The 22,294-nt window shown below is 50.7% G+C and overlaps 1 protein-coding gene across 5 annotated transcripts in view; it reads right to left on the minus strand.

Moving 5' to 3' along the window:
* RUNX1 (RUNX family transcription factor 1) overlaps positions 1-22,294 on the minus strand; it is a 174,841-nt gene that overhangs the window by 71,233 nt on the left and 81,314 nt on the right. For 4 of the 5 annotated variants that reach the window (XM_087758225.1, XM_087758224.1, XM_087758223.1 and 1 more), the window contains exon 3: positions 5,186-5,439. In XM_087758225.1, coding sequence (XP_087614351.1) covers positions 5,186-5,439 — 254 coding nt within the window. Of the gene's footprint in view, positions 1-5,185; positions 7,203-22,294 lie in introns of those variants that run through there. The other variant, XM_087758226.1, reaches the window with a different exon arrangement.

Below are 22,294 nucleotides of genomic sequence, written 5' to 3' on the forward strand. Positions count from 1 at the left end.
ATTTGGGGTGCAGAAGATCAACAAGTAACATGATAAAATAGGAAAAAGCAGTAACAGCAAAAATCTACGTAGACTAAGAAGCTGTTTGGGGAAAACAGGAATCGATTCCATGCCTAGTTTGAAGAGCTATAGAAAAGTTTTTACATTGACGCACCTCTGAAATACACAGCAGAATGTGTATTCTGACACAAAAAAAATACATGAAATAAGCTTTCCAAAATATACTTCTGTAATTGTCAATAAACAAATTCAAGTAACAGGAACTGATTCTGGTCTGATTTACATCAGTGGCATTGCTTTTAAGCTACAGCAAAGTCAGCACAATGATGGAAATGTAAAATTCAAGAGAAAACAAAACCAAGCCAATTGTCTCGCATCTGTGCAGATGCAGAGGGTCAGAGCTGCACCAGTTCCCTGTCTTTTCCTCCCACCACTCTGAACAGAGCTGCCCCAGTATAAATTCAGAATAAGCCCGTGGAAAAACAGGCCTCAATCAAATGTTTAATCACAACTTACTGAACAATTTCTTTTTTTTCTTTAGAAGCATGAAAGCAAATCATTGACTTAAGACCTCACCCGCAACCTGATGGATGGAAATTGTGATCTGAACTAATGAAAACTGCAATTGCTCAGACAAAGGCTTTCACCTTGTCCGAAATGTTTGCGCTGTAGCTCCTTGGTGCCAGCATCTATCAAACAAATATTTAGGAACACAAGATTTGCTGCATTTCTGATGCGATGCACTGAGAGATCTATAGATTTCTAACCTGAAATTTTCTGGCTTGTATCTACAACGTTCACTCTGGCTAAACTATGAAAAATTTAATTTTATCTTATCTTCTTGAGCAGGACTGAATTCTCAAAACAATTTTACCCTGCTATAATCGAATGGATGTCTGGTGTGTCTCTAGACTTATTCTCGCAAAAGTAAGAGCTTGAATTAGATCCTCTGTCATACTTTTTTTAGATCCCACTGCTGTTCCCCCAGTTAAGTCTGCAGTAGCGACCTCAGGGCTACTACCAAAAAAAAAAAAAAGAAAAAAAAGAGAAAAAGAAATCTAGCTAGTTTTTATTTCCTCTTTTGCACGTTCTATGAGGAAGTAGCCCTGCATCATGTCCTCTGAGTTGCAGCTCGATATTTTTCCTTCCTCTTAGCATTTTCTAGCTTATGTCCATGCAGTTACAATTGGCTCAAACTTGTCACGGCCCGGTCTTATTCCTATTAGTTTCTAATCACACTGTTCTTTCCAAACAGGATCAGCGGCTCCATTACTTGATCAGTCTCTGATGCCTATTCCCCAGCCATAGCTACCTCCCATAATATGAGAGAAGTCTCCAGGTTCAGGTATTTCACAGCCTTTCCTTCTACAGGAGGCTGCGTTTCTCACTTCAGTGCTCTCCCATTCGTCACCGATAACCCTTATTTTCACTTCCACATGCAATGTTAAAATCACTGTGTCAAAATTCCCTCTTTACGTATCTATTTCAACTTCCTCTTTCCCACTCCTCTGCGGCCCAGGCTTTTGGTTTTTTGTTCTCCTCTGTGTGCCGTAATGCGTTTCTGTGGCCTGTGCTACGCTCAGCGTTGCGCTTTTCACATTTCCCTGATCTTGGCATAAAATAGACCTGCTCGAAACGTTGAAGCTAGTGAGTTTTCTCCTTGCACAGCGTTGTGTCATGAGGCATGCTGGCTCACAAGATCAGCAGCTGCAGAGCCAACGTGCTCACCCGGTTCTTAAAAAGTTACCATAAAACCTTAATGCATGCACATATATTAAAGACACAAGAAAGGGAAAGGGGAAAATTGAGGCATTACCCTCACCTCCCTGTGATGCAAATGTTTGCATGCTTGTTTAAGGAAATATAGGCTAGCATTTTGAGGGATGAAAAACCTTCATGAATCCAGGGTCAGTCGTCTCTTACAGAACAAATATGTTAAATCGTCGTTTTCAAATTACACTGATGGCAACCTCAGCGATAAGAGACATGAAGAAAATATTAGAAACAAGCATAAAAATTACAGAGCGCAGAAAAGAAACTAGAGTTAAAAGTCACAGGCAACAGAAACAGAAATACAAACATTTACATTAGAAAAAAGACTAAACAGATAAGTTGGGACTTACTGAGTGGAGTTATCTAGTACTTTATTGTACTCTTTAGCTCTTAAAAATATGTATTTCTAGAGAAAGGGGAAGACTATCACAGTTGCAGCGCTGCCGGGTGTCTAAATTACCTACTTCTGCCGCATCAATCAAACAAAACTGGCCTTTTAGATTAAGATTTAAATTCTTTCCTAACAGCGTTTGGTCAATGAATCTACATGGCACCTCATTAGAGTTGTTATGTATTTTTCTCTAAGTTTCTCAGAATCGTTCTTTATTTTAGAATAAAAGAACGCATGGAAATGATCGTTTTGGTTTGAAATAACATCCTGATCCTAAAGATCAAACATCACGAGTGAGTTTTTCTAAGGAAACGTGAAAACTCTCTCTCTCTTTTTATTGACGCAATGGTTGTTAGCAAATACTTGATAAAAGTCAGCGCTTTTTTGTCAGATGCAAATAAGATATTGGCAGCACAGGAACGATCTGGACTGAATTTTCTAGTTCCTGCTCCAAATGATCTTAAAATTTACGACTTTAAAAAATGCCTTTGCGAATATTCAGTATTTAGTGTAAAACCAGCGGGGTGGTTTGATACGTGGCAAACGATTTCGGGGCTCCTTTCTCAGCGGGCCACGGCGGGAGCGTTTGCGGGGGGGACGAGGAGCAGCGAGCGCTCCGGCAAGCAGGTGCCTCCCAGCACCGCATTTCAGGAGCTTATTCATAAGGAAACCCTCTCCCCGTTGGTTTTTGGTTTGGTCTTTTTTTTTTTTTTTTTTTTTTTTTTGCTTGCGCATTTCTAGGTTAAACTACCTCAGTGTTACAAACGCTTGCTTTCGTCTGTTTGGAGAACCTGACCCTTTACTCTGTTTGCAGAAGTCGGGAGCGGGCTTGCTAGTTTAAAACGGAGGGTTGCACTAGCTGGAGGGGGGGAAACGAGAAATGAGAGCGGCGTTGGTTATCTCTCGAAACCAGCCCCTTGGGGTTGTTTTCCGCGGGCGATTTTCACCTAACAGGCGGGCAGCCGCCTGCCGCCAGCAGCCCCCCTGCCCGGGGAGGAGAGGGGGAGCGGGGCCCCGGTCGCTGCCGGAGCCCGCGGCTCCCGGCGCCCCGGCAGCGGGGCGAGCCGGGGCCGGGCGGCGGCACCGCTTTCCGCCGGCGGCTCGGGCGGCCGGGCAGGAGTGGGAAGAGCCGCCTCTTGCCGTTCCCCCCCTTCTCCCCGCCGGGGGATGAGCGGGGCTGGGAGCGCGCCCCGGGCGCCGCCACGCGTGGCGCGGCGGGGAGCCGCAGCGGTGGCCCCTGGCCGCAGGGGATCCCCGGGAGAAACACCGGCCGCGTCTGCGGACTTGGATTATCTCCCTTCCCGGCGGGGCGGAGCGGGTTTTCACGCCTGTTCCACACGGGAACTCTGCCTTCCAGCTCTCTGCCTTCGAGAGCTTCCCGAGCGATTAGCGGCAGTTGCCTAGTGCGTGGGTGACAGTACAATAATTAATCTAAATGAGTGAATTTAGGAACTGACCCTGCCGATTAGTTCTTCCCTTTCCTCGGACTCATATATGCGCAAAAGAAGACGACTCTCCAGACATCATAATACTTTTCCCTAAAGCCGCCTGCTTAGCAGGGTTTCCCGAAGCTCTGGGAGCCGGACTGATTCCCTGCTCCGTCTTTTCTCCTCCCCCCAAAAGTCCTCGGGAAGGCTCGGGTCTGGTCACCTTCAGAAAAGCTGTACTGAGGCGGTCGGACTCCAGCAGTGACCGCAAAAGACAGCACGAACTTCACAAATCCCGATCCTAACTCTAATCCCGGGGCTCCTAGGGAGCTGCATGTCTCTGCGGCTCCCGCCTCGCAGAAGAGGATAACGAGAATAATTACCTTTTCCTTTCCCTGCTCGGAAGCGTATCTACATCAGTAGCAAGAAAACCAGAGCATTCAAGAAGTTAGCGATAGCCCCAAGTCAAAAAAAGAGCGTGACCAAGGAGGGGAGGGGGATGAATTTTGCTTGAACCCGGGTAACGGGAAAGGAGGCCGGGTAAGGGAGGAAAGCGCAGCAACTGTCCCTGCCGGCCGGGGGGCACCGCTCGGCAGGGCCCCGGCCCCGGTCCCGGCCGCGGCCCCGGCCCCGCACCGCCCCGCGGCACCGCCGGCGGCGGCCGGCGGCAGGGGGAAGCCGGGGTATGCTCGCCCCCTCCATCTTTTGCCGCGGTTTTACTCGGGCTACCGAGTACAGATTTAGCAAGAGGCTCTGGAAACAGAGGAAGTCCAAGCGGCCGCAGGGTCTGCCCAGGGTAGGCCCTGACACTTACTATTATAAAAAACAGCCAAAAAAAAGAAAGATGCGTTTTTCCCTCAGAGCCCCTGGCAGCCTGGCGGGGGGAAGCCCGGCAGCTCCGGAGCGGGGCCGGCCGGTGCTGCGGGCGGGCCCGGTGTCCCCCGCCGGTGGCAGCCCTCTGCGGGCTGCCTGCAGAGGGACCCGCCGCCTCCGTGGGCGGCTTTAGGGGAGCCCGGGGCTCCCCCAGTTCCGGGACGCCTGCATCCGCCTGCAACGGGCTGCGCGGCATCTGGTCCCCAGGGCAGGCGAACTCCTCGGGCCGGGCCTTTTGGGCTTTTTTCTGTTTCTTTTTTCTTTCTTTTTCTTTTTTTTTTTCTTCCCCTTGAGCAGAGCCGCCTCTCGCTACTAGAGTTATGAATGGGCCGAGGAGGGAGGCAGCGGCTGGAGGGAGCCTGCCCAGCCCACCGCATGCCCCGGCGGCCGCCGCTGGCTCCTGCCCGGAGCCCGGCCGAGAGTCGCGCCGCGCCCGCTCTCCCCACGCCTTCCCACGCTGTCGCGAGTGGCAGCGACCGCGGAAGGAAGAAGGATGGAAGGAAGGATGGAAGGAAGGATGGAAGGAGGCGCAGGGCCGACTGCAGCCCACCGCCGGCCCCGACGTGGCCTCCCCGCCGGGGCGAGCCCTCCCGCCCGCCCGGCTGGGTCCTGGTCCGGGCGCGGGTCCGAGCCCGGGGGTGGTCGCCCCGTGCCCGCCGCCCTCGCTCCCCTGCCCTCCCCCGCCCCCAGCAGCGCGATTTTCGGGAGGCGGCAGACGTACCTTGAAGGCGATGGGCAGCGTCTTGTTGCAGCGCCAGTGGGTGGGCAGCACGGAGCAGAGGAAGTTGGGGCTGTCGGTGCGCACCAGCTCCCCGGGGTGATCCGCCAGGACCTCCACCATGCTGCGGTCGGCGCTGCGCAGCTTCCCCGGCAAGGCGACGCTGTGCTCGGCGCCGGGCAGCGGCAGCGGCTCGGTCATCTTCCCCGGGCTCAGCGTGGTGGAGGGCGGCGTGAAGCGGCGGCTGGTGCTGGTATCTACGGGGATACGCATCACAACAAGCCTTTTGAGTGAAAGACCTCCACAGGGTTTTTACAAAACACCGAAACGAGCGTAACTCTTCAGCGATCTGCTCTCTGGGGACCAACATAAACGGATACAGGCTGAGCACCCGGGGGAAACTTGTTTCTATGCCAGTCCCCAAAGTTAATTTTTTGCTGAAGGCGGCTGAGATAGCGAGCACGCCGAGACTTAACTCTTGGCGTCCTGGCGCTGCGGAACAGGTCACGTTAATCCGATAAGCCAAAGGGTCGTCCGTGCGGGGCTATGCCGCGACGCCTGTACATCTAGTCTGCGGCCGTGACGCCAAAAGTTACCGGGGGGAAAGCTCCTTCCAAACTCCCAGGCACCGTGGAAAAAAAAAAATGAGGCCAGTCAAACACAAGACGCGGTCAGAAACGCATGCAAAGCCCGGGCTTCCCAGAGTCAGTTGCCTATCAGTTTCTTCCAGGTGATTTCTCGACAGTCCCAAGAGAAAACAAAGTACATCAGCGTCTTCCGTAGGCAAAAATCGCTCTTTAAGAGGGGGAAATTCGGGGTCAGTCTTCGGAGAAGGCAGTAGGCGAGCTAGTCTGTCTGATCAAAGGTCAGCTGGCTACAACTATATATATATATTCACGTACACACACGCACGCACACACACATATACTGTACTTCATAAAATATTTACAATATAATCTGCAGAGAATTTAAACACAACAGGAATCCATTAACGTTCTCGGCAAGATTTTTTTTTTTAAGCAGCCTTGAAAATCAGCTTCAGTAGTTTGGTTCGCGTTGCTCTAAGAGTACTCGTGTCATGACCTTTCAATCATTCTTGCGCAAAAATAAAAAAAAGAAAAGAAAAGCAGCTCAGTGCATGGCATTCAAGCTTTAAATCTCTATCTTTGTACTTGTCTTTGGTATAACTTCTTTCACCAGTTTAAAGAAAGGTCGCAGCCGATCGCAAGCTCTGAGGCTAAAAGGTCCACAGCTGAAAACTTGGTTTGGGGGATGTTGGTTAAATTGTGGGTTCTCTCTGTGGTTTTGTGTGTGCAACAGCGCTCTCTCTCTCTCACTCACGTCCTCCTCAGCAGTCAAACCAAACAGTCTGCAACAACTTCGGCAGTCATTGCCAATTCTGGTTTTTTGGTTTTTTTTTTTTTCGGTATCTGAGGCAGTCTTCCTCTAATTCGGCCACAGGAACCGGCTGCTTAACAATATTTTAACCGCAGCAGGTGGAAGCCTGCTTTCGGAAACATGGCTTTTCTCTCGGCCGCCTCCAGCCAGCGGGATGGATACTGCCAGCCTGCGCGGAGAGCCCCCACGCACACGCACACACTGAAAACCAAAAGCAACCAACCAACAATAATAATAAAAAGATTAAAAAAAATAATAATAAGCCACTACTTTTGAACGAGTGAAAGCTTTCCTTCCGCAAAAGAGGAGGTGGCGGCGGGCGGGGGTGGAGGAGCCGCTGACCCCCGCGGAGCGCGACGGGAAGAAGCGGGGAGGATCAAACCCCCAAAGCTGCCTGCCAGGGTTAGAAGTTACAGCCTCCAGCCCAGACGACCGCTGCGAGGAAGCGCATTTCCACGGCGGAGAGCTCTCGGGTCTTCACGTGAGCCGCGGGGAACGCAGCCTGCCTTCCTGCCGGACGGACGGACGGCCGCCCACGGCGCCGGGGCTCCTCCGGGCCGGGTCCTGCCGCTCGGCTCGGCTCGGCTCGGCTCGGCCGCGCTGGGCTGGGCTGGGCTGGGGTCGGGTCGGGTCCGCCGCCGCCCCGCCGCCGCCGCCGCCGCCGCCGCCGCGGGTATGAATGGAGGTGGCCGGGCGCGAGCTGGCGGCGGCGGGCGGTGCGGAGGAATGTCATTCCCCCGGCTGCTTTGCATACGGGGAGGGCGCCGGCCAATCACGGCCCTTTCCGGGAGCAGCCAGGGCGCGGCCGCGGGCCAGGGGCTCCTGGAATTGGCGCGCCCGCCGCCGCCGCCGCCGCCGCTACCGTGGGGCGCGGGGGGTGAGCGCCGGGTCGGCGGGACGCCGCCGACGCCGCAACCGCGCACCCACGCACCCGCGGGAGGACCGCGGGCTGGCGCTGGCCGCGGCCCACCGCAAAGGCGCTGGCGGCCGGGCCCGCCGCAGCCACGGGCAGGGTGCTGCGCGCTTGCGGTTTGCCGCGGGGGCGTTAGGGCAGCCGGAGCGGCCGCGATCCCCGGCTCTGCCCGGCCCCGCTGCGGGTCCCGCTTGCCCTTCGCTTACGGACCACCCGCCCCCGAGGAGCGGCTGGTGGCCGCAAGGTGCCCGCAGCGCCGCGGACGCCGCCCCGGCACACGCCCGCCGCTGGCCGCGCAGCCTGCCGGGCAGCCCCGCGCTCCCAGGCCAGCTCCCGGCCGCGTTTGCTCCGGGGCGTTTCCTCCCCGCGGAAGGGGTCGCAGCCGTACGGAGGAGGGACACCTGGACCGGCAGCCGCCGCCGGGCTGCTGTCCCCCGTCCGCCGCGCTGCTTCCCGCCCCCGCCGACAAAGACGCGGCCCCGAGGGGCGCCTGTCGCCGCTCGACATGTCGCGGCGGCCGCCGAGCTCCCAGCCGGGGGACATTCCCCCCGGCCCCGGCCAGCCACCGGCCGGGGCTGCCGGCAGCACCGCCGGGGGCGAGGCCGGGACGGCGGGCAGGCAGCGCCGCACCGGCCGCAGCGAGCGGCCGGCGCCTGCCCCGCCAGCCGGCCTGGGCCCGCGGAGCCGGTAACGAGGATGCCGGGTGGAGGCGTGGCTGTCCTCTCGGGCTGGGCTGGGGTTTTTTTCTTTGGTGGTTTTCTTTCTTTTTACTTTTATTTTTTGGTGCTGGTCGCGGATGCCGTGGGCCCGTCGTTGGCGTTCCCCGGGCTGGGAACGGGGCGATCCCGACCCGCTGCCGCCGTCGCGGCGGAGCCCCCGCCCGTCCCCGCCGCGCTCTCGGCACAGGCTTGGGGTTCCCTCCGTGAAATTTCACACCCCTCGTTCGCCCGTGGCTCCTCTCCCCTCCCCGCCGCGTCCCCGCCGGCGCGGCCGCCCCTCCCCACGGCCACCCCCGGGACGCCTCCGCCGCCGCCCCCGCCAGCTCAGCAGCCGCGGCGGCGGCCGGCCGCGCTCCCGCGGGGCCGGGCGGGCTTTGAAGGGGAGCGACGGCAGCTGCGGCGGGGTGGGTGGGAGTGTGTGGGGTGGGCGCGGCCGCGGAGGGGCCACCACCGGGGCCGCGTCCCGCCGCGGGGAGCTGTGCTCGGAAAGGGCCGCGGGGAGCGGGCCAGGGCTGCTCCCCGCCGCCGGGCCTTGCGCAAGGCGGCGGCGGCGGCCGGCCCGGGGGCGGCCCTCGGTGCAGCTCCGCGGCGGGGCCGGCAGAGGGGGCCCGCCGCCCGCCGTCGGCCCGGCGGAGGAGAGCCGGGGGAGGAGGGGGGGCCGCGGGGCGACCCCCGGACAGGGCGGCCGCGGCTTGCTCGGCCCGCTGGGGCCAGCACCGCCCGTCCTCCTCCAGAGCCCACGGGGGACTGCGGGCCCGCGGGGGACGCGACCCGCCGCATCCCCTGGGACGCGGCTCGGCGGGGAGAGCCGCATTGCGCGAGGGCCGGCCGGGACCCCCGGCACCCACCCCTCGCCGCCGCCGGCTTTCCCCCCACCCCGGGGCGTGCAGGGCGGGGCGAGGACAAGGCAGAGGCGATCCTCGGTTTTGCCGACACCGGCTTTGGAAACGCTCCGGAGTTGGGAAAACAACTGTCAGTACGCGTTTTGGCACACCGCGACCTGCGGGGACGGGAGCAGAGAGCGAGCTCCCGCCGTTCACGCTATCTGGTGTACAGGCAATTAAACTGACAGCAGGCTGAGTGCCCTGGGTGAGACACATCGGCTTTTGCCTCCCCGGAGCCCGCTGCCGGGGAGCGCGGTGCGCCGGGTGCCCGCGGGGCAGGGGCAGGGCTCCCTGCGCCGAGACCCGCGCAGCGCAACCGAGTTCGGGAAGCGGCGCAGCCGCCTGCCGCCAAATTCACGGTACAAGCGCCAGGTGGGGGTTCCCTCTCACCCCTCCAGTGCGGGCCAGGAGCGCCTTCCCCTCTGCCGGGGGGTGCCAGGCTCCGGCTGCCCCCCTCTGCCCCGCCGTCCCTTTGCGGGGGGACCGGTGAGGCGGCGCCGGGCCGGGGGCTGCCCCATCCCGGGGCCGCCCCACCCGCGCCCGGGGCTGCTCCGCCCCGCCTCCCCGCCTGCCCTCCGCGCCCGAAGGTTACAGCTTCATCTTCGCATGACCTGCCCCTTGCCTCCGTCCCCTCCTTCCCCGCTGCCGCAGGACGCGGGGCCGGTTTTCTGCGTGCCGTCGTCCCCTCCCGGTGGGAGCGCAGACCGGGCGGGGGGCACCCGCCCTCCCGCCGCCCTTGCAACGGGTCCCCGTCTGAAGCAGGCGAGTTTGGTGCAGAAAGCTCTCTAGTCCACACCAAGAGCCAGTGGTTTCTGTGTGGTTTTCTTTTTCTTTTCTTTTTTTTTTTTTTTAAGTCCGTCTCCTACACGGTTACTTCTTTTTTGTATGAAATTATCCCGAATTTAAATTATTAGGGAGAGGTTTCCTTCTGTTTTAAGGAAAAAAGATTACACAGGCGAATGGCTGTTATAAACTACAGCTTAAAAGCCATCTGAGGTATATTAGTGGCTGATAACTTTTTACGGGCATTGTAGAGATAAGAAGGGTTATTTTACTGATGTACATACAACTACACACATAGCCTAAAATGTTAAAATACACATGCAGTGTTTAGGTTGTTGGTTTGTTTTTCCCTCTCCCCTCCCCTCTGTTTTAGCCAAGAGGTAGGGATTATTTTGTATTTCAATTAATGAATACGTTGAGCTGAATTTCACTCGCTGCTTTGCATCCCGTCCTAATCTAAACTCCTTATTATAAATACAAAATAAACCCGATCTATTACACACGTGCATAGTCAGAAAAATACAAAACGCCACAATTTAACAGAAGACGCAGAAAATGCTACAATCTTACAGTTTTCTACAACTTACCAGCATAATCAATGCTGAGATGAAGGACCTTAACGTAGGCTAAAGGTGACAGCTTTCTTTTTTAACTGCGCAGAAGCCAAGCTTTTGCAAGGCAAGCTGCAAAAGGAGGTAAGTGAGAGAGGGCAGAGAGGGAAAATACCGTGGTGAGGGTATTTTAATGCAGATCGAGCTATGTATTTTACATGGCCATTAACACTAACTACACGTGGGTTGTTCTTTTTTTTTTTCTTTAGTTTGTTTAGCTAATTCAGTTTATTGCCTTCCTCATAATTTCATTTTTGCATGACAAAGAGAGGAACTCTCATAGGATTTTACTGTCCCCTTACTATGTCTTGTGCAGGCACTCTGGAAAAATAGGAATTAATGAGTTAAGCAGCTTGCGGGAACATCAGAGATAAGGCAAAGTAAGGAAGCGATGCAGGGTATTTAAAGCTGCTGTTTCTTCTCACATGGTAAAACTTTTTAGCATCCCTAATGCTAAGACTTGCTCTCGGACAGTCAGTTTCATGTGCAGGAATCCCTTTGACGCAGGAATCACAACTGGTGTTATAACTTTACCAATTCACATTCAGCAGAGCTTACATTTGTATTTTGACATCAATTTATTACAGCCGTAAAAAAACCACAAGTGAATCTCTATCTGCCATGCCTTGCCTCTGTCGTACAGGATTACTCGACCACAAAGCACCGAGCTTTTTACATAATATAGTTAAGCAAAAGCTTCGGAAATACAAGAGAGGGAGCAACAATTTAGGGATGAATTTTAAACAGCCTAAATTGCAAAGGGCGAATTAGAGCTTGAACGCAATGCAAGTTCCCGCTGCGCAGGTAAATGTTGCCTGGCCAAGCAGGCAGCAACGGCCACTTGTTTGCAATGGGCTGAATTTGTGTGGGACGGGAGAAAACTTGCACAAGGCAGGCAAGAAAACATCTTGTTAAAGGAGAAAAAAATGCAGACCTTAACAGAGCTGGCATACCTAGCATATGAGCACAAACTGAGAGAACTGGCTACAGACCCTGATCTTGCCAACACTTAGAAACATGCCTAACCCCATTCTTAGCGGCGTTTCTGCTGAATGTGGTAGAAATCTCTTTGGGGAAGGCAATTACGCGTGTACTTAATTGTTTGGAGCATCTGGTCTTAACGTGGTGTTATCCAGTGGGTCAGCTGCTACCTCTCGCACCTGAATTCATTTAATATATGCATTAAGGCCCTCTTAAAGATGTTTATAGTGGTGTAAGCATGCCTTACTTCTACTAGTGATGAATCAGTGGGTTAATGCCTATGAATGAAATTTGTAGGATCAGGCTTCTGAATCGCCCCTGCAACTATTTATGGCATAGCTGTTACCTTCACAGGTAATTCCACTGACTGATGTGAAAAAAAAATCCTATAGTGATATATTAAATTATTTTGGGGCTACTAGAATAATGAAACATTGCACAGATAAAAGCAGCAGCTGGTAAATAAAAAGACAAGATTCTCCTTATTTCCTGCAGTGATCTCTCACACACTATGAAATATGCATATTTCGTCCCAGCATGTAAAGTGCACATATGATGCCACCAAGAATGAGATGTGAGATGGCCAGAATGATAGAGGGGAAATGTGGCCAGGACTACACAGGTGTATGGTGTCTAACTTCCCTCCATTTCAGGGAGGGGGAACTGCCTAAACCCCTCCAGGGATCTCGTCTTTGATCTCTGTTAACTGATACAAGGTTATTCACTCTGGAAGCGGGGAAACTGGCTGCAGCTCAGTTCATGCAAAGCAGAGGGGTTGTGAGGAAAGATGAAATAACGCATATTCATTCAATGTCTTTAGCTTGGGCATCTTATTACTTGTGACCTAAGTTTACCACTGAAGAAGTTCCCAAGGACTCTCCACCCTCTTTAGGACCTCCAGGTGATAACAGTGATCAAAAGCCTGTGTCCTTCTTCCTGGGCAGAAGCTGTGAGCCTTTTTCTTTTCAAATAGGGCAGACCAATCCATGCTTTTGTCACTCAAAATATTTTAGAAGGTAGACATGACTCCTGTTTTGAGGGTGTGGGGCATGATTTGCCTGGATAGTCGGCGTGTTATCAGAGGCATGGGTGGCAAGGGCACAGACCTACGTAAGAAGGGAGCTACCTTTTACCGTTTCACCTCCCTCACCATTCAGAAACTGCAAGCCAGAGAGCTGTGTCTTTCTTGACTCAAACTATCAACTGGTGGCAGCCATGAGCAGGGAGAGGGGGGGCACACCTGGGGAAGGACAATTTTCAGGAGAGGCTAAACTGTGAATTTGCATCCAGCATTAACCCCAGCTTTGCAGGCCTATGGCTGCATCTCCTCCTAGGGTTTTGCTGGGTGAAGGCATGAGTCAAACTAACAGCCAAAGGAGGAGCTCAGACGGGGCAGAGCCCCAAAAGGATGGGTGGTGAAATGCGATTCCCTTGACTCTTCCTACCGCCAGGGATGCGACCTCAATCCCCAGCAATGCAGTGCGCCCAACTGCGTGAACGATGCAGCAGTGCCACCACCTCTGGAGACGTTTCTCCACGGCACTCTTCCTCCCCATTTCGTCAAGGGGGAGATTTAATAATCATGAAGTTACTGCAGCAGTAACCTGGGCTGATGCCCCCCTTCCCTTATATCCTACTTAGTCAGGCTGGCTCAGCTTTGCTGAGAGGTTTGTTAAGGGCCAAAGCCAAGGCTGGGCTCATTTCTTGTGCGTGCCTGCTGCGGGTGTGCGTCAGTGCGCAGGTGTATGGCGTGTGCTTGCCGCTCGCGCCCAGAGCCAGGGGCGGCAGAGCCAGGCATAGGGCAGGGGGTGCCTCTCTCCTCCTCTGCTTCACAAGAAGCATCCCAATCTGGCTTTAAAAATGCTCATTAGAATATCGCCAATGAGGCAGTTTTCTCCTTGGTCTTACACAGCTGTTGATAAACTTGTGGGTAGGAGTGGAGACTGGGTTAAAGTTTTCACTGCAAAAATACCTTTTGGTGATTTGTCTTGTGTATGCTCCCCATACCTGTGGACCAGACGTGTAAAATAAATCACTGTGCAATGCATTTTGCCTTCCTCAAAGTGGACTTTGGGCACATAGTGCACGATAAGCAGAGGTAGGCTATCTGGAGGTGCAGAAGCAGAGGGGTCACGCCTAGAGCCAAGGTAGCATCCAGTCTTATTTTCCCAGTGCTCAAATCCCAGGGAGAGCAACGGGTTTAGTCCTGGCCACTGTGTTATTGGCTATATATCAGCGAATGAGAGAGATTACAGAGAAGGGCAACTACAGTGATTAAAGGTCTGGAAGGAAATACCTATAAGGAAAGATTAAAGGAATTAAATACGTGCATATAATTTGGGGCAAAAGGGAAGCCAAAGGGACAGCGTGACTGCGGTTTACAAGTACATGAAAGACAGCTCTGAAGAGGAAGGGGAGGGACTGTTTTCATTAGTTAAAAATGATAAGACAAGAAATAACAGATGCCAACTGAAGTAAAACGAGTTCAGTTTTAAGAGCAGGGGCAACGTTGATCCTAAGATCAAATAGGCAGGAGAATACGCTCCCAGGGAAGCTGCAGATTCAACATCGCTTGAACTTTTCAAGTCAGAGCTTGACAAGCACCTTGGAGGGGAAAGTTTAAGAAATAGCAGAAGCGAAGCCAAAAAGCACTGGGTTGTACCGCATGACCTAGAAGCCCAGATGATTTCGAGGCCATTCTAGAGGGCTGTGGCAAACAAACACATGCAGACACTCAGAGCTTTTGGATGATTTCTTTCTCCACACAGTTCAAAATTAAAAGGAGGGAGCTGGGGGGAAAGGCTAAGTGAGGAAAATTAGTCATTTAATATGATTCTACTGTGGCTAATCCTTACAGGAGAAGCCAATTACTTGAAATACTTGGGAGTATGGGGTGGAGAAGAGAATGGAAATTGTTGAAAAGCTGCCATTTCATATTTCATATATTTCATATTTCACTTGCTGGTTTGGAGACTTAAAAAATACGCATTGTGTGCCATTATACTATGCTCATTACATGCCTAGATTAATGCAGATAACATCACCCACACCTAGTATTTTCTGTGGCATTTTGTGTACTCAGGTTCACATCATAACAACCTCCAGCACTAATTGTAACATTTGGGCTTTTGATCTTCTGCTTTGGTAGGAACACTACAGATGCCTTGTACCAGCAAATGGGGAAAAAAATAAAAAAATAAAAAAATAAAAGGAAAAAGTCCGGGTCCTTTGTTTCCAGGACATTTAAAAGGAGCAGTAAATCTGACCCACCTGGACAGCAGGGAACAACTCTGGCATAAGGAGGATTCTGCAGATGGCACAGAATTAATATAACTACTTTATTCCTCCCTCCAGCCCCTCTGATGGCGAGGGCATGCCGGCGGAGCAGGAACAGCAGCTCAGCTGTCAGCTGGCCCTGAGTGCTCCAGACAGATGAATTCATATTGGAGAAGCTCTAATGATATTTTGATTTATGCTAGGAGCTGTGCAGGTAGATTTCCCTCCTGTGCCCCAGACTTTGGTCCTTCAGTTAGCGGTGACTGACCAGAGATTCAGGTCACTGAATGTACTCAGTCTAGGAAAAATAATTCACTGTAGCCATGGTGCTAATAGGCAAAACGTAACGGTAGCATTCACACTGCATCTGATCCAAATTATTTGGTATAGGTTTGCCTTTCTCAGGGTCGGTTTGCTTGGTTTTCAGTCAAAATTAAGTATGAATTATAAATGATTGCTAAAGTTCCTATAGGGTGATAAGCAGGAGATTGAAAGTCTCAGTGTATTCTTGGGACAAAGCTCCTTCCCTAGGCATCCCCATTGCACTTTACTGCTGACCTGGGAAGTTCTGGGACATCATCCGTGGCCTCTTGACTGGGAGGCTCTCACTCTGCTGATAAAAAAACCTAAATTACAGGGGAGTTTTAGGACATAAACATTGTTTTTCAGCAAATAAATAAGAAATATCAAAACTTTGTAGAGAGGCCTAAATCACTACTAACTTTGGCTCAAATTTGAGACAGTGAAATTAAGACAGAAAGATTTTTAAATCCCCAAATGTCCTTCCATTATCCCTCTACATAAGAGATTCATTGTTCAAGTCAACAAGATGCAGAGATGCTTTGATCCTAAGGAAAAGGAGCTCCTGACACCGTAACAGAAGGGAGGAAAGGCAGTTTCCAGAGGAAGCTCCTTCCCTCCCAGGCTTGCCAGAAAGAAAGTTGTGGTCTTGCAATATTTTGGACTGGAGTTAACAGCTAGGAGAAATGAGGATGCTAACTGCATCCTTTTTCTTTTTCCTGCATGATTTTCACCCTTTAGAAACTGTGACAGACTAGAGTGATCAAACTGGAAGTGTTCAGAAGAAAATGATGATGTTATTCCCAGCGTGACATTGTGGTGCTCCTATCAGCAGGTGATATTATTAGGAAAGGCACTCAGTGAAGGGATGGCTTCTCTGCTCCTCCTGTCCCTTCCTGCCCTTTATCTCCTGTTTTTAAGGATCAGGATGAGTTTTGTTTCTCTCTCTCCATTTCCCCTTGTTCCATCACCCATTCAAGGGTGATGCAGTAAATGCTGGTAGCTCGTTCATTGCCCACATGGGAGTGCTCAACGCAGTGAGTTTGCAGAGCATTTCCAGTAGCTGCCTAACAAACTGGCAGCAAAGGAACAACTGGGGTCTCTTTCCCAGGGAGGTTGCAAAGGGGATGCAGCAAGAGGCTATTGCAGCTCCAGCTTCAGGCTTAATTTGACTGGATGAGACAGAAACTGCCTTTCAGTCTTGAATCCAGTTTGCTACTTCAAATACAGCACATGGTGTGAAATAGAACTAGTTTACTTTGATATTTTTGCAGCCCTCCAGGAAAGGCAGGGGGTACCCTTGCCGTGTGAGGTTCAGCAGGAGCTGCCATGGTTAGAGGGGGATTCTCTGGGGGACAGAAGCTGCCGTCCTGACCCAGAGAGCCCCCTTACCCACCGCTAACATGAAACCTCTCCCGATGTGAATCTCAGTGCGTTTAGGAGTAGTAAATCCCAGATACCTCATTTCTGTAGGAGGCACAGACAGAGATTTGGCTAGCAGCTGTTCCTCGCCCTGAACTAGGCTTCTCCCGGTGTCTGTCTCAGATAGTAGGGCTGGCCTCAGCTGCACGAGGCCCTGCAAGTGCCTTCAGCCAGCAACTGAGCCTGTTCCTTATCTGTCTGCTCCGCACTGGCCAGCACACTTTATATTTAACACTCCTCAGCACAGCAATGACTTCATGCACACAGCAATGACTTCATACAGAAAAGGGTTTTGCTTCCGAGCTGTTAGGGGGGATCATGCTTGGGACTTTCACCGCAACATCCCTTGATTGAACCGGGGATGGGGGAAGAAAAGCCTGACTGAGATGCGAAGGCACTATTAACCACGCTCTGCACCACTAATGCATTCTCACAGCCACAGACGAAGCCACAAGTTAATTTCCTAAATTGTTTCTTCTCCACTTAACATGCCACCTGCGCCTGACTCTGCCTGTGATTAGCAAGTCTGAGCCCGGCTATGCTGGTGTCAGCCCCATGCCAGCCGTCCAGTACGCAGTGGGGAGCAGTCTCTCTGTACAGGCCAGTTCATCAGCAGTGGGATGCGTGGGCTAGCAATTAGAAAAGCTTCAGGAAGACATGTTGTCAAACTTTCTAGATATAGACCTTAATCACAGTAATATGAAGAATATGGATAACTTTGGTCCTGATAATAATAAAAACTCCAGCTAAAAAGTCACTTCTATAGTAGCACCAGCATTTGCCACATAGACACATATAATCTTCTGCTGAACTTCACCCAGTAAGACACATTTGCAGTTTTAGGCTGAGCGTGTGTTTATGGGACAAGACCTAGGAAAGAGCAGGATGTACTAGGACTAGTCCTATCTCTGTGTAAGGTTATAATTCTTCTTTTGGTTTGATAATAAGAATTTACTAGAAAAATCTAGTACAAGTGTGTGTGTGTGACATGCTTTACTAGGATGCACACATCCAGTGTTATAAGACCTCTCCGTGTTAATGATGCTTCAGTATCAGCTGCTCAGGACTGTATGTAGATGCTGAATGTTACTTGCTTTTAGTGATTCTGTAGTGAAAGGACCTGATGCTCAGAGGGTCTCATTGGCAAAGCAATGCCTGTGCCAACCAACTGATTGTGATGCCTGTGTATAACAGAAAAAACTCCGTCTTGGGATCTTTCTATATATGTCTTCCCTGGGTTGCCCTGGGGTTTGTAAATGACAGGCACAACTAGATATATTGCCCTTCACTAAAATCTTACATGATTAATCCCACCGTGGCACAAGCAGGGCAAGCGGGGGGGGCTGCAGGCCGGATTCTTGACTCCTTTCCAAACGTGCCCTCCCCAGAACCAAAAGGCACCCAAATTACTCAGAAGGTTTATTCTTTGTGATATTCTCCATGGTGTGTTTTTCCCCTGGATTTTATTTTTGTTAGTCTAAGGACAAGTATATTTTCCAAATTGTTTCATTCCTTTTTATATCTTTTTTTTCAGTGTTGCTTTCTTTTGGTACCACAATTACAGTTTACCCCATGAAACTGGTTTACAATTTGATTATTTTAGGGGACTTCCACAATTTGATTATTTTAGGGGACTCCTAAGCTGATGCAAATGTTTGCAGGAACCGTCTGTATCAGTTAGTTAAACAAGGACTTTCCAAGGCATTCATGTCCACAACAGGCTATTCCGAGCTCTTAAACTTTGCCCTTTCACAGGCCAGTTTGAGGATCTTCTGGTGGCATCAGACCTATCCTCAAAGCCCCAAGGATAACTCAAAACAGGTCTGGATACCCTAGCACAGCAGTACTAGAGATGGGCTCATTTTTAATTGTTAGGAAAGACAGCTCATTCTTTAGTCTCAGCTTCACTCTCTGACTCAGTGTCACTCTCATTGAGACTGAAGAACTATCTGCTTTTTCAGCATTGTCTCTGTTTAAGCTGCAGCAGTTCCTTCAGATCTCTGTAGCCTAAATCCTCATTTAACTCCAGTGGAAATTTCTGCTTTAAAAAGTAGCCTCCAGGCAAGGTATGACAGTACGCCTCTGCTCAAACTGGTGGGCCCACACCAGTTCACACTGGGCAAGCCCCAGTCCATGTCCAGTGTTGATCAATACTACGCCAAGACTTCACTCTGCATGGGCACCTTTTGGGGGCCGCAGGAGGTTCACAGCATTTGGGAGGACATGGCAAAATGACTGCTTAACTTGTAGGGGGAAAAAAAGATCACCTCTCCACCGGTGGAGGGCAGAGCAGGTGGGGAGAGGCTTCCTGGAGAAGCCATGGAGCTCCCTCCCTGCAAGTCATAGGATGTCGCTGGACTAATGTCTTGCATGGCTGGTGTAGGGCACCTGGGCTCTGCTGGGCACAGAGGAATGGCCCCTGTTCATTAATCATTGAGATCTTCCCTAAAACAGAGCCCCTAAAACAGAGGGGATGCCAGAGGTCTCCCCTGAACCATGCTACCTGCAAGCACTGCAGGTGTGATGGGAGTGTGACAGGGCACGAACAACCTCCTTCCACATGCTTTGCCTTCCCTTGGAAGAAAACCAGCATGTGAGTGCACAGTGGGAGGTCTGTGGGGCGCTTCGACAGCCCCATCCGCCTGTGCGACCCAGGAAGCAGGTCTGCCACCAGCATCAGGGTGGGCAAAGCTGGACCTCCTGGGGCTGCCCTGCTGCAGGACTTGTGGGCAGTCCTGCAGTGGGCTGCTGCTCCCACGGAGGCACGGTGGCAGAAGGTAGCATTTCCAGGGCTGTCAGTCTGGCATCCCTCACCACCACTAACTGGACTTAAAACACCTGTAAATAATTGCTACAAAAGTGTTACTTTGTTTTAACGGAAATCATCACTACTCCTCTTGGGTGGTTTTTTTGCTTAAGTGTTGTTAATTTACCAGGTATGTCATCTACTGCCTTTGATCTCAACCACAGATCTCCCCCAGGTCATAATGAGGTGCAACTTCGTATCAAAGCCTCCTCTCCCATTTGTCCAAGATGAGATGTGTGTGCCAGCAAGGGAACAGAGTGTGGTCCAGGGAGAGGGTCCCCCCGCGCATCCCGAGTGGGGATGCTGAGGCAGCCTGCCATCTTTTGCCTCTTCCTCTCTGATGCCCCCTTGTCCCCAGACAGCGATGCCGGGCTTGGACCACCTTAGGGCTGTCCTCCCATGGCCTGGAAGTGCCTTGCAGTAGGATGATGCCTACTGGACAAAACCCAATGCCTCCCATCTCCCCCGAGCTACAAAGCCCTCCATGAGCCTCGTTCTCTGCTTACTCAATTCTAGCTGCAAGGCCCTGACTTGTGCCAGGGTAGGTGAGAAGAAAAGCTGTCATTCCAGACCTTTAACTTCATTCTTGCTACAAATCTGCCCTGAAATATACCCTAACCTCAAAGAATATTCAAGATCATGAAATATTCTTGGCAGCAAGTCATAATAAATGGCTCCCTGAATACCAAGTACAATACACAACTCTTTTAAAAGGAAATTTGCTGTAGAGTGAACAAAGCTTAGCAAGATTAGCTCAAGATCATATTCGCCTACTGCTTTCCAGTTACAGATGTTGCACATGATAAACAGTGGCACAATGTGCCGTCTATAAATTGGCAAGTTCATTTTAAAAGACAACAGGATATTTTAATCTGTTTTTCCTCTAGGTCATTTGCACAGTTATGAAATTAGGGACTGTAAATGCCTTAGTTTTAGCTTTGTTAGGCAACAGACATATGTAGCAATATGTTTTAGCCTTTCTTAGCTAAACCAAAGCATTCTTGCATGATTTTTATGTGTGAATTATCACCACTAAATCAAACCTACACAGGACAATATTAAACAAAGGTAGTTGCTCATTTCATTTATGCATTATACAAACCATCTCTCATGACAGCCACTTAACATTCTATTTATCTACAGTATCTTTGGTGTCTTGCGGAGCAAGAATTACATGTATCTGTTAAAACCAAAATCTAAAATACAACAAATATTTCTAACTTAACACTTACATTTGCCCTGGGCAGCCAGCTCTAGGTGGCTCTTCCTGAGCAGAGGGGCTGGACCAGATGCCCTCCAGAGGTCCCTTCCAACCTCAACCCTTCTGGGATGCTGTGATCCTTCTGTAAATTGCTTCTTATTCCATGTTCTTAAGCGAGCATGAAATTAAGAGGCTAATTTCTCAGATGCTATAAAGAAGATAACCACCAAGAATCCCCGTACCTTACAAAGCAGAAAGCATCCCACAAACACCAAGGTTTATCCTAGGCATGGGTCATAATACCGAGGACAGGTCAGAAAAATAACGTCTCACTGTTTTGCCTGCTTTTGAAAAGCCTAATAAATCACCCAGCCGCGTGGCAGGATTTTTCAGCGCTTGCACTGTGTGTGAAGCTCTGCAGAAGCAAACCAGCAAAAGGCCAGACTTGTCCCAGGGGCATGGCACACGGCTGCTCCTCTGGCAGTCGCAGCCTGCACGTCACCTCTTAGCACTGGGATGGGAAGTCCTCAGTGTCAGGCTTTATCTAGCACTTAGGTATATTGCAAAATGATTCAATGCCATCTTCCCAAGTGCTCTGCAACAGAAACAAATGGTGATCCTCTCAATTCGGCACTGATTTAGGATGAGTGGAATTCAGAGTTCAAGGGGTTCATGGACTACAAATCAGAAGAAAATTTGTCCCCTCATCTAGCTGCAACTGGAAACTTTGCTGCAGTTGATGTTAACAGCAGCCCCCTGTGGAAGGTGCCATGCAGCCTTGTTAAAAGAGGGGTGGGAGAGGAGAAATGAAGGAATCTTGGAGCACGAATGAAAAAGAATAGATCTTCCTTTCTTCATTCCCAACATTCATTCTTTCATCTTCATTGGATCTTTTAAAATCAAAACCATAAAAATATTTAAAACCTTTCTCTAAAACCCTTTTGCATACAGCTATCAATTTGTTTAGTTCAGTAAATACTTAGCAGAAAAAGTCACTAAAAACAAAGCTAGTCCCAGGATTATAGAAAAGAAACAAACTTCACAGCATGCCAAATATTAGAAAAAAGTATGATGTCTTTCTCTCTGGCACACTGTTTGTGCAAGAGTTACCAGTGATGCTGCAAAAGGCAGTCTTATTCTCTACAGATACACAGCAAAATGGACCATGGCAGGGTCTGTACAATTTGTCAATGTTTTGTTAAAGTTCCTATTATTTTATCTAAAATATCCTTGTGATAAAATGTTATCTTTGGCACTCCAATGGGAAAATTTTTACTCCATTGTCATTTTTGAGGGGTTAAAAACTCATCAAGCATATAGGCTGAGCCTTTAGTTTGTATAAGAGAGCATCACTAGTGATCATAACCCTGGGAGTCATCAATTGACAACGACCATTTGCACTACCCAGTCCTCCCTGATCACTTTGCTATTGCAAAGTTGCAAACCATCGAACATCAAGTGCCATCGGACGGACATCACCTTCCACCGCCACGCTTAGCAGCACAATTCCTTCCGGCTTCGGTGGCAGCCCCATCCCAAGCATTTGAAATAAAAACTATTTTGAAGTATTTCCTCTGAAGAAACTGGTTCAGTTAAAAAGGCTTGCAACACGCTTAACAGACTAGCGAAAGCCCCCATATGTATTTAACTGTCTCGTGGAAGTTAATGCACACACATGCACACAGTGAGAAATTTCCTTATTTTGCTCCAACAGAAATTATATTACTTTAAAGAGTTTTTTCACCCAACACTTTCTATTACCTTACAATCAAGATTTCTATTTCATGACAATGCAAAGAAAAACTTTTAAAAAGTAAG

The sequence above is a fragment of the Nipponia nippon genome, unplaced genomic scaffold (genome assembly GCF_047370975.1).
Source record: "Nipponia nippon isolate SJK-2023a ecotype South Korea unplaced genomic scaffold, ASM4737097v1 scaffold_2, whole genome shotgun sequence".
In the NCBI taxonomy this organism is placed as follows: domain Eukaryota; kingdom Metazoa; phylum Chordata; class Aves; order Pelecaniformes; family Threskiornithidae; genus Nipponia; species Nipponia nippon.